Below are 12,096 nucleotides of genomic sequence, written 5' to 3' on the forward strand. Positions count from 1 at the left end.
ATAGATTATCTTCTTCTGGTCCAAGAAAAATCAAGTGTCTGAAAATCCTCCTGTAAAGCCTTTTTTTTTTCCTCAAGAAGTAATACGGGGCCGTAGCCAGCATTCCAGAAAAACTGAGGACATTAATCCAAATCCATCAAATGATAGCTCCCACCCCACCACCTGAACACCCCCCCAAAAATCACAAATTATTATTACTCAGATTTTTCAACAATTCAGCTATTTATCGTCCATTCTATTTCTAAAATTAAATGCCTAAATGTTGTTTTAAAGCCTTTTCACCCTGTTGTTTTGAAAGCAGTGAAAGCAGTCAAATTTAGATATGTTACGAGTGTATATATTTGTTCCAGCCTATAAGGCATCCATCATGTGAGCGGGTGGATTTAGAAACGCGGTAGATTCCGATCAGATAATAAGATATGAAATCAGATGTTAGCATATACACAGGTATTAAGCACAAACCTTCTTGACAGATATAAAAAAAAGAAAGCAGGAGATTAAATACAGTAAAATTACAATACCATCTATTTACATGAATGATCGTTTTCAGTCACTATTGTCTACTCGCAGTCTTTGATCACAGTGAAATCGACAGTTTCACTTTGCTATTTGCTTAAATGACATTCTTTCAGGTTTTTCAGGTACAAATTTTGGATACATGAATTGAACTTGGTCACTGGGCGGGTGGAGACTCCATCCCCCAACACAGGCCATAAAATGAAAACCTGGACATACCTGGGTGATGGCCCAGCCGTCCTGCTGCCCTGCCGCTCTGTATACAACTATGGGCAGAACCTGGAGGCTGCAGCCGACTCACTGATGCGCCAGGCTGACAGATCAATCTCCCTCCCAGAGCTTAGGCTACGCGTACAGGAAGCTCGTCCGTCGCCTCGGGGCCCAGACTGGTGTAGGTGACGGAGGGCTCCAGGACTCCGGCGCTGAGCGGAGGCTGGTCGGTGATCGGCTGACCGCCCGCGTTTCTGAACTGCTTATAGACTCGCGGGTCCTGGGCCACATAGGTAGATGAGGTGGAGTAAAGGACCAAGCCCAAGATGATGATGAAGAACGACAACAGATAAAGGCCCGAGAACTGCAACACAGAGACAGACAGACAGACTTAAAGGGACAGTTCAACCAAAAATCAAAAATACATTTTTTTTTAATTACCTTTAGCGCTGTTTATCAGTCTAGATTGTTTTGGTGTGAGTTGCCGTGTTGGAGATATCGGCTGTAGAGATGTCTGATTTCTCTCCAATATAATGGAACTAGATGGCACTCGGGTTGTGGTGCCAAAATAATTATTTTTAAAAACTCAACAGTGATGTCTCTTTCCACAGATTTTGATCCAGTTACTCAAGAGAATCCACAAACCTTGTTGTTAGCAGTTTCACGCAGGAACTATTTTCTTTCTACCAAATTAAACCTGGCAACCAAATCACTGCACAGGGGGAAGCACGCATCTGCTGCTAGCTCAACTAGCACCACTGAGCTTGATTTCTTTCAAACATATAGGAAAAGGGTAATAAGGAGAAAACAAAAAACAAAAACAAACAAGAAAAAAAAACAAAAGTAGTGGAAATTAACTAAGAATTAGAGAAAAAAAATAAAGAAAAAAAAGTTAAAACAGCAACCACTACCTAACAAACAAGGAAACAACCTAAAAAACTGCTTAAAGATAATTAAAATAATTCTGTAAAATATTTCAAACATTAAATTCTAATAATTAGATTATTCCCTATATTAAAAAAGTCCAAAACTATTATTTACTTGCAATTTGCTCTGCTTTTACTATGTGAAGCACTTACTTTGTTTTACAGTTTGTTTGTTTGTTTGTATGAAAAGTGCTATATAAATAGTCTGACTGATTGATTGATTGATTGATTGATTGATTGATCTTCCTTGTCCAAACCGCCTACATTACCCACAATGCAACCCTACATGTCTGGATATCTCTTGACCTGCGTATCCCTGCATGCATACTTCCATGCAGTGTGATACTACCTTGTAGTGAAAGAGGAAGAGGCCACAGAAGAAGCTGTACAGGTCAGCAGTGAGCAGGGAGAGATTGACTGAGGTGGCGCTCGTTCTCTTCATCACCACAGGCATGAAGCTGTACAGGCCGAACATGAAGGCACTGAAACCGATGTACAAAAGACCTGCAGACACACACACGAGCAAATGCTTTTACATTAAAGTAACACTGCTTTTTAAAACATCTAAATTAACTGTGAAAGCAACTGTGAGGACCTTTTACTTTGTGTTGATTTTGCTGGTTCCTGTGAACAAAAGTGGCTGTGTTTCTCAGAATGCATTTCCCATGAGCACCAAAGCCTCATGTCGTAAAGATGTGGATCTAGCTAGCTTTTGCATTTGTTTAGGAAGTGAGTGAACTCAAGACAGAACGTATTATTAATACTCTTTTTCTGTTTTGGACACAGCTTTTTGCAGGAGGCAACTGGTGGTATTGTATGTTTCTGCAAAGCAAGGATAGATTACATTTGCACATTATTTTATAAAATACACTGAAACTTTACACTACAACAATGCTGTGGTTAACGTGGTTAGTTTTAGGCACAAAAACCACCTAGTTATGGTTAGCGAAAGATTAAGTTTTGGTTTATAATGTCCACTTTTCATCCCACTATCCCTTCAGGAAACACAGCAGTGTCTCAGGTAAAGAATAATTGCTTTTTATGGCACTATCCCCACTAGAAAGAGAAAGAAGAGTCACTAAAAACACTCATGTTTGGGGATAAAAAAGTCTCTAAAACTACATCCATGGGTTGCTGATAAATACTTACATTTAGGGGCTAAAAAGCCACTAGAAAACGAGACACAGATTAAAACAGCCATGTTTAGGGGCTAAAAAGCAACTGTAAAAACAGACATGAGGTTAAAAAAAACACTAATGTTTGGGTGTCGAAACACTGCTAGAAAAAAAACAGCCACATGTCCCTAAAAACACCCACGATTGATGCCTAAAAAGCTGCAGTAAAAAGAGACATGAGTTACTAAAAAACACTCATGTTTAGAGGTCAAAAAGCAGCTAGAAAAACAGCCTTGGGTTTTAAACAACACCCATATTTGGTGCTTTAAAGCTGCTAGAAAAGACATGGGTCGCTAAATCCCTCCCATGTTTGGGGGGGTAAAAAGCAGAGAAATGAGACACTCGTTCCTTAAAAAACACCCACATTTGGTGCTTAAAAAGCTATATGAAAAGAGACATGGGTCGCTAAAAACTTGTTTGGGGGCTAAAAAGACACTGTAATAACAGCCGCATTTGATGCCTAAAAAGATGCTGTAAAAAGAGATAAGTCACTAATGAACACCCAGATTGGGGGCGCTAAAAAGCTGCTGTAAAGAAAAACATGAGTTGCTAAAAAAACATCCACATTTGGAGCTCAAAAAGCTGCCAGAAAAACAGTCACAGGTCCCTAAAAACACCCACATTTGGTGCCAAAAAAGCCACCTGAAAAAGAGATAAGGGTCACTAAAACAAAAAAGATATTTGTGGGCTAAAAAGCCATTGAAAAAAGTAACAGGTGACTTAAAATACCTACATTTGGTGCCTAAACACCTGCTGGAATTACAGACGAGCTGCTGAAAAACACACATTTAAAAGCTAAAAAGTTGCTGGAAACAGCTATGATTTGCTAAAAAAAAACACTGTAGAAACAAGTTAACATGACAGATAAGAAACATGCACATGTAACATACTCATGGTTTTCAGAAACGTACATTGTCTTTTGGTGACTGGGTTGTAATATTACTAGTGTGTGTGAATCCAAGTTGTTTCTGTGTGTGTGTGTGTGTGTGTGTGTGTGTTCTCACCTATTTGCCAGTCCCAGGGCACCTTCAGCAGCTCCTTATGTTCCATGATGGCCCTGAAACAGAGTACAAACACAGATTAAAAGACTCCTGTTCCACATTCTCTGCAAACGCACAATAAGAACCACACGGCATCACCTGGGATAGTTGTCCCACTGAGCAGAACACAGCCATTTGCATTCAACATATTTCTATAGTTCTAGAAAAGTGTTGGTTCAAAGCTTCTCGCTTATTTGTACAGATTGTTTCTCTGTGAAATCCCTCTGAAGAATGCAAGACACGTTCAGAAAATGTTCCAGTAACTTTCTGATTGAAGTAATAGGCAAGGAATTAGTAAAAAGTATAAGAAAATGACCCGAAAAGTAGTAAAAAGAAAAGAAAATTACTTGATAAAAAATAGACCAAAACACAGCAAACAAAAATGTTATAAAAAAAAAAAGAAACAAAAAACAAACAATCAAGGCAAACAAGACTTGGAAAAAAAGTTCTTAAAGATTACAATAATTCTGTAACATAATTTTAAATATGTAATTGCGATAATGAAAAATATGTTTGTTTGTTTTTTATTTATTTATTTTTTAAAATTTTAAATCTACTAATTTCTTGCAATTTGTGGAACATTTTTACCAAAGGGCTCTTTGCCTTTTTCTCTATGTTTCTGAGAGAAATCGCACCAATTCGCTCCAGGCCACAGCTTTAAATTGCGGTGAAAGGTGTTTGACTGCCCAGCCTCACGTGAGGTATGTCACCTCCAATCAAACAAACTCACAGCTGGATGCCGCTGAAAAAGGATCCGAAGAGTCCCATCATGCCGAGGAACTCCACGCGGCTCAGGTTCTTCACGATGAACTCCTCGCAGACGTTGGAGATCCCGTATAATGTTGCTCCTCCCAGAACCAAAAGATCCCCAAACAGCTTCTGCTCTCCTGACAGATGTGAGAGAACGAAGAGGGACGACTGCTTTGAGCAAATGAGCGAGAGATTTACTGCAAGTTTAACATACGTACGTACCTGCACCCTGAGCCTGAACACGTGTCCAACGTACTCACCGAGGCCCTGCTGTCGACCGAGCAGGATGTCCGCTCCCACCATGCAGCCGACGCCCAGCAGACACAGCCCCGCCCCGACAAAATGCACCGCCTTGTACCTCACCAAAAGAAAGAACCAGGACAGCAGCAGGACCACGGGGATGACAAAACAGTCCAACAGCTGAGGGGACGGACAAAGACAAACACATACAGACAATATGAGTTCTTCAGTCAGACGTTTCCTTCTCTTCCTCCTCAGAAAATCACCACGACTCCGATTCGAACCACAGACTCTCAGCCGTAGCATCCCCAACATAAGCCCATTTCACACTTGCACCGCACACCTGAAATGACATTACCCAGAGGAGCTGAATGTGAGAACGCAAATGTCCGAATCAGTAAGATCGGACATTAAATGGACTTAACCCTGCCAGCTCACTCGCACAAAGTCGGTGTAATGTCCGATTGAGCCCATGTGTGAATAGAGCAGGTCATTGAGATGGTGCACTGACGTTTCTAGGACGTTTCAAGGTCACCATGAAACTGTAAAAAAACAATTATCCAAGGGAGGAAGGGTCAGTTACACGACAATGGCAAACTTAGGAACTTTTGGGAACTCGTCGGAAAAATTTGAGGTACGGCGAGAGATTCCGCTGTTAAATCACCAAATTATGAACTGCCGCCATTCGCTAAAACTAAACAGAGTATTTCCAGTAAGTGAGAACGCGTCTGACACATCGGTGTCCTGTTGTGTCCTACATGTGTTAAAGAGAAATGCCGAACAGTGTCTGGACCTGATTCTCCAAACATTGTCCAAAATTTAACAAGCCATAAAACAGGAGAGTGCCTTAAAACTAGTGATAGTACAAAAAAGGACGATGGTCTTTGGTGAAGGGCATGAACAAATCTAGAAAAAAAACAGATAGGAACTAAGGCACTCATCTTTAGAAAATGAGTTAAAATGCCTTTAGTGCACAGGCAGGTTCTAAAGGTAGAACATGATTAAAAAGTACTACTCCTTCGACGTGTTTCGGCGTCCAGCTTTCCTCAGGAAGTAATTGTCCAATTTGAGAAAATGGCTCTTGAGGACTGCACAGAAGGAGATTTAAAGCCAAACTGGATCCTGATCATAGAGATTTGTCTGATTTTTTAAGTGTGTAGATTAAGGGTTTTAGGCAGCGTCTTTGTGGTCGGGCCCAAACATCCAGCCTGGAAGAAAAGTGTCCACAAACATGTGAATCTCATATCTGCCAGCAGCTAAAGAGCCATCTGGCTGCTTTGGGAGAAACGTCACTAAACTGTGGCTTGTGTTGACTCCTGTTAAGCAGGTATTAAAAAAAGTCTCAGAGGGTGGAACAAGTCTGCTAAAAGACACTTTAAGCCTCATATGTGCAGCAAGGAGAGCGCTGCGCACAGTGAGAGGTGATGAAGATCTGACATCATCATTTGGACTGTCTCGAACAGTGAAGAGTGAGTTCATTTGGCATTTTATTTTAAGAAATGTGAAATTCTAGTGGGTGATGGTGTTTAGAAGTTGCTCAGTGGGCTTTTAAAAGTCACTCATCTGAGTGAGTGAGCCACTGTGTGCATAATGACTCCAGTATTTTGTGATAATGTAATGGGTACAGTAATAGACACACAAAAGTGTGTGTGTGTGTTTGTGTTGTTGCTTGTGTGCATTGTTGTGTTGTTGCGTGCGTGTCGGTGTGCAGCAGTATCATCTTCCTGTGTTTCTGAGCCAGACAGTCACGTTAAAAGCCACTCCAGGGGCTCTGTGCCCGTCTGTCCTGCAGGGATGCTGCCAGATCAACTCTATGGTCCTGGCTATTTTCAGTGCCATTGATTTCTTGTTATTTTGATCCAGGAATGTAAGCCGATTCCTTCATTTCTAACAGATAAGTGCCTCACTGCCTACATACAGCCTGAATGTCAAACATTGAATTTGCAATAAGGATTAATCACATTGCTTACAGGAAATGTATTAGATGCTGGGAAAAAAAATACATCTAATGTGTGGTAACATGAGCCAGATAAAGGTTCATTTTAGTCATTTAGTAGTCTGCCTCATCAGGGTCAAGAGACTCACAAAAGACAATTACACACAATAATACTAGTGATACAGTACTCATGTCGTTCAAACTCTACCCCCAAAAGTTTGTAAGGCAGACATCATCAGGTTTGTCAGACTTGATAAAGCTTCTCGAGTACCACAGAAGACTTTCCGCGACAGGCTTAGTCGTACTAACCGCACACAAACCCACCTGCACACTGGAGAGCGTAGTGTACTGGTAAGCTTTAAGCACCAGGTAGTTGGCCTCGATGTCTATCAAACCCAGAATCATGTATTTCCACCAGCGCTGCTTCAGAATGGCGAGCAGGTTCCCTTCCCCTGGGAAGACAGAGAAAGAAAAACAGGGCACATAATGAAGATACTAAAGCCAATCAGTGTAGTAAATATATTCGACATCGACACAACAGAATGGCCACACAATACAGCTGATTGCAGTTTGTCTTTACAGCATGTAAAGTCTTTCACCGCTTCCAAATCTGGGCCTCGAATCAACTGCATCTGCAGTCATCTCATCCACAGCTGCCACATCAACAATAAAACAAAGACCGCGAATCACCGCAGCGCTTTCGTGAAGAGGACCCAGTCCATTACAGAGGAAGACTGTAACGAATCCCCCACAAGCGTGTTTGTGCTGCCTGTTTCCTGATTGTCAGGCTGAAGATAAATAGTAATATTTTTAGCTTTTTTGTACTATGTGTGTTATTATTTTAGGATGGTGGTGGCTGTAACTGCAATATTTTGGCTTCACTTTTGTGCAGTAGGGGAAAGTGGACACGTGTTGTCCATCTTTATATACAGTCTATGGATCTGATCTGCATTGTAATGATAAGTTATATTCTGTATTATGCAGTTTACATACATGAGTATAATCTTACAAAACACACACAAGTGCATCAGTGTTACTAATGTCATGAATATCGTTCCCACGGTGCAACCTTTTGCACTCGTCACATACATACTCCCTAGTTTTCTGTAATGCGCAGTACAATGAAATATTGCCTTTGAAGGCCTCACGATTCAGTGACCTGACAAGACATGTCCCACAAATTGCAAGGAATCAGCAGATTTAGAATTTTTTTTTTAAGCTATGGAAAAATATTCATAATACAATAATTATAATTTTCATAATTATTTATAATTATGTTACAGAATTATTATTAGTAGTAGTAGTAGTGGTAAGCCCTTTTTCAGATAATTTCCTTATTTTTGTTTTGTATGTTTCCTTTCCTTTATTTCTGCTAGTTTTGGGGTAACTGTCCTTTTTCTTTTTTTTTTTTTTTCCTTTTTTTACTGATTTTGTGCTTATTTTTCAGGTCATTTTCTCTGATGTTGCTGATTTCCTTCTTCCGTCATTTTTGACAGAAATCGAGCTGATTTGCTCGGGTTTAAAAGGGTTACATGCTTTAATTGCTGCTATGTGATTTTGCAACTTAAAAGTTGTGAAAAGAAAATGCTGCATAGCAGAAGACCAGGTGACATCCTCCAAGTGGCTTTTATAATGAATATTGTACAAATGAGAGCTAGAGTGATATGTAATGTGTTCTTGTTTTCTGCTTTGCATTACTCAGTTTGAACCAGACTGGATATTCTATGTGTGTAATTGAAGCAGCTAAAAATACAAACTAAACTGTGCAGAACTTGGTTGAACTGGTCATTAAAATATCATATTCTGACCTGTAATTGTAACTCTCATTGTACCAGTGTACCAGTTATTTTGGGTACATGCATAAAGCACATGAAAAACAGGATGGTGTATACAACATTAGTGTTTCAGCTGGTGGCACATGAACATTCCTCTTACTGCACGCTTATACTTTCTGCTGTCATTGTGTACATGTGCATACACACACATTGACCATTTTACTCATGGAATTCACATTACATTTTGTTAAGTGCAATTTAAAAATAAATGAAATAAAGAAAGCCTTTGGCGACCAAGAAGGATCTATTAAACAACTCTTTTTAAACCACATTTTAAAGAAAAGACTAATAAATCCACCCTGTTCCTTATTAATGGTGAATTTGCCTCATAAATCAGCTTTTAATAAAAATCAGTATTGATATTGGTGATAGTAGCACAGGTTTTTTAGATCAAAACCACATGTTGTGGTGTTGCCTATTCTTTCAGTATACACAATCTCGTAACCTATCGGGTATCGGTCTGAGGACGATAAGCCTTTAGAGGCCACGGCCAATATTTCAAGACATCCAGTGAATAACTGTGCAATGTGTTTCACTTTGTCTTATGCTCTTCACACAGACTGTGTACCCGCAGCTAAAATGTGATTAGTCAAAGCTACTTGGACTACAAATGAAAGTCAAAACACTTCTGATAACAAAATCTTGTCCAATTGCCTACAAATTCTCCATCTGTATGCAGAAATCTGTTTGTAGAGAGTACAGCAAACTTATTCCATTTACATTACACACACACACACACACACACACACACACACACACACACACACACACGAGCTCTGTACCTTGCCTGACTGCCAGTGTGGTGGTGTAGACCAGAAACAGAAGGATGTAGTTGAGAAAGCTCTGGAACACCGGCGTGTTAGCGTGGAAGTCATCAGCCAAGTACTTGCTGGTCAGACTGATGGCACAGATCAACAGGGACAGGACCTGACCCAGGGCCAGGGTCACCAACAGGTCCCTGCAGGGGGACAGGAGTCATGGACGAAAGGTCAGCATTACATTGAGGACATCATGATCATAAGGCATTACGATAGTGGGAGTATTAGCCCCAGTGTTACTTCAGCGGTCACATATATTTCTGTCTGTCAAGTAACCATGAAATGATACTTAAACCTGTAACGTGGCCACTTGGGGGCAGTGGAAACATGTTGTGAACACAACATTAAAGGAACGCTTTACCCACAAAAAGATTATTTGTCTATCAATTACTCAACCCGTCTTATGTTGAATTTGGGATTGTTTTTTGACATTGTTTTTCTGGCGTGCCTCCACAGTGAACGAAGAATCCAAAAACTGAGAAAATTCTTGATGGATTACAGTAAATGGGGTCCACATTTAACAACAGCAAAACTATTTCAAAACATCTGTTTACAAACTCTCACACAACTCAGGCAGTATAATCCATGTCTCATTGATGCAGTCATATGCTCAATACTTCCTGAACACACACATTTTGGCAGAAACCTTAATATTTAAAACACTTTAAACACGACAATTTTAGGGACATTATCATGAAAAACTAAAATAATTCACTTTTATCTGAAAGTACATTATGTCTATTATGAGGCACAGTTCATTGTTTGGTACCAAAATAGTATTTTATATTTTATTAATTTAATTTCATAATAAAATTTTTTTAACTGATTTTTGACTGAAAAATTAATTCCTGTAATGCATTCTGAGAAAAAATTCAGGATTTTTCCCTCAATTTAGCATAATAAATATTCAAGTAAATCTATTAAAATTAATAAAACCTTGTTTGTTTAAAACTCTACAATTTAACAGATTATAATCCGAAATAATGGTTTCAAACAATATATCAAAAATTATTTGATATTTTATTTGTGTCCGAGAGGTCAGCCCAATATGGTGGCAGTATCTATCATTTGTAGTCTTTGTGGTGCAGGTTTTGTGTTTGCATTCTGGTCACTTTCCTGACGTGTGGCCTCCTTTGCTTGTTTGGAGCCTGCTTTCTTCAGTCTGCCTACTTTTAATAAAGACATATTACAATAACATTGCTCTGTGTCTGTGGCTGCAATATGAGCATCACAGTGTGCACACACACACACACTGTGACATAGACCTGATATGCTGGTCTTAAATTTGCAGCCAGGTTCCACACTCACAACAGAGGCCAGGGATAGAAGTACAAGCAGATGGCAGGAAAGGGTTGGGACAAAGTGTCTGTCTGTGTGTGTGTGTGTGTGTGTGTGTGTGTGTGTGTGTGTGTGTCCGTGACGAACACAGAGGGAGTTTGCAAGTTAACAGTGAGGAGAGTGAAGCATGTAGATAGAAATGCATGAGACAGGAGCAGGACAGCAGCCATTGTGCAGCAGCACCTCAGTACAGGCTGACAGACCTCAGCATGGCAGCCAGCAGGCACCGAACCAGCACACCGTGTCCAGGCTGTGCTCCAGTACCACGGGGTGCAGGAATGCCCCCAAGTCAAACGCTTCAACACACACACACACTCACACACACACACACACACACACACACACAATGTGATGTTCATGCAAAGGGCAGATGCTGCACGGGTGTTATGTTGACATCTGTTGCACAACATGCTTTCTGCAGCAGCAGCAGCGGCGGCAGCAGCAGACTGGATCTGATGTTACAGGTTGTGTATGAAACAAAAGGTGTCCGCAGTGATGAGCTGCCGCTGTGACTGAGCGTGGAGTGAATGCACAAGGCTGCTCGCCGTCATCTTACCTGGTTAAGACCCTCCTGATCCGCTGGTAAAGGCTCGGCGCCGGGGTGCCTGTACCTCTGGGAGCGCTCTCCACAGTGGAGACGACAGACATCATCCTTCCACAGACTGAGCGGAGATCAGCGCATTCCGCTCCGAGGAGGACCGGAGGAGGAGGAGGAGGAGGAGGAGGGGACGGGGAGCAGGCTCACCTCAGCGGCGGAGGAGCCTCCCGGTGTCCGTGTTGCAGGCGGCAGAGCGGGTCAGAGGGAGCACGCAGTGGCGTGTATAATCGGTGGCACTAACCTGCTGCAGGGATGTCCTCCCCTGAAGAGAAACTACCAGAGTCACATCCAGCTCCTGCATTTAACATGGAGAAGATGATCTCACCACAAGGCGGCGTCCTTTCACCCAGACACCCTCATGGGATGAGGACGTAATACATCAGGATGTATGAGCATGTCTTAGGGACTGTACTTTATTTATCAGCAGGGTTCGTACACATTTTTACTAATACATGACTTTGAGGCAATTTTAAAGACCGCACACACATGAACAAGCATTAATACACATTACTGGTTCTTTTTCATTACTATATAATAGCCTTTTTACATATAACTTAACTATTTTTTTTAATTTTGGCTTAGGGGAGGGGCATACACATTTAAATGGCTGTATTTGGTATTTATTTTACTGCTGATTTTTAAAGAAAACATACTATGGCAGGCTTTGGCTAACCTTGGCTTTTTTTTTTTTTTAACTCTATTTTCTTTAACAAT

The 12,096-nt window shown here is 40.8% G+C and overlaps 1 protein-coding gene across 1 annotated transcript; it reads right to left on the bottom strand.

Annotated features, from left to right (window-relative positions):
• Window positions 1–333: 333 nt before the first annotated feature.
• slc35f1 (solute carrier family 35 member F1) lies at window positions 334–11,672 on the bottom strand. Its single transcript, XM_042503841.1, has 8 exons — window positions 11,341–11,672; window positions 9,411–9,586; window positions 7,118–7,245; window positions 4,878–5,037; window positions 4,598–4,754; window positions 3,832–3,884; window positions 2,002–2,156; window positions 334–1,090 (listed from the first exon to the last, which is right to left on the bottom strand). Exons 1-8 carry the CDS (start codon window positions 11,433–11,435, stop codon window positions 857–859), a joined length of 1,158 nt encoding a protein of 385 aa, XP_042359775.1. The 5' UTR covers window positions 11,436–11,672; the 3' UTR covers window positions 334–856.
• Between the last annotated feature and the right edge of the window lie 424 nt (window positions 11,673–12,096).

This window comes from Plectropomus leopardus, chromosome 16 (assembly GCF_008729295.1).
Source record: "Plectropomus leopardus isolate mb chromosome 16, YSFRI_Pleo_2.0, whole genome shotgun sequence".
Classification (NCBI taxonomy): Eukaryota; Metazoa; Chordata; class Actinopteri; order Perciformes; family Serranidae; genus Plectropomus; species Plectropomus leopardus.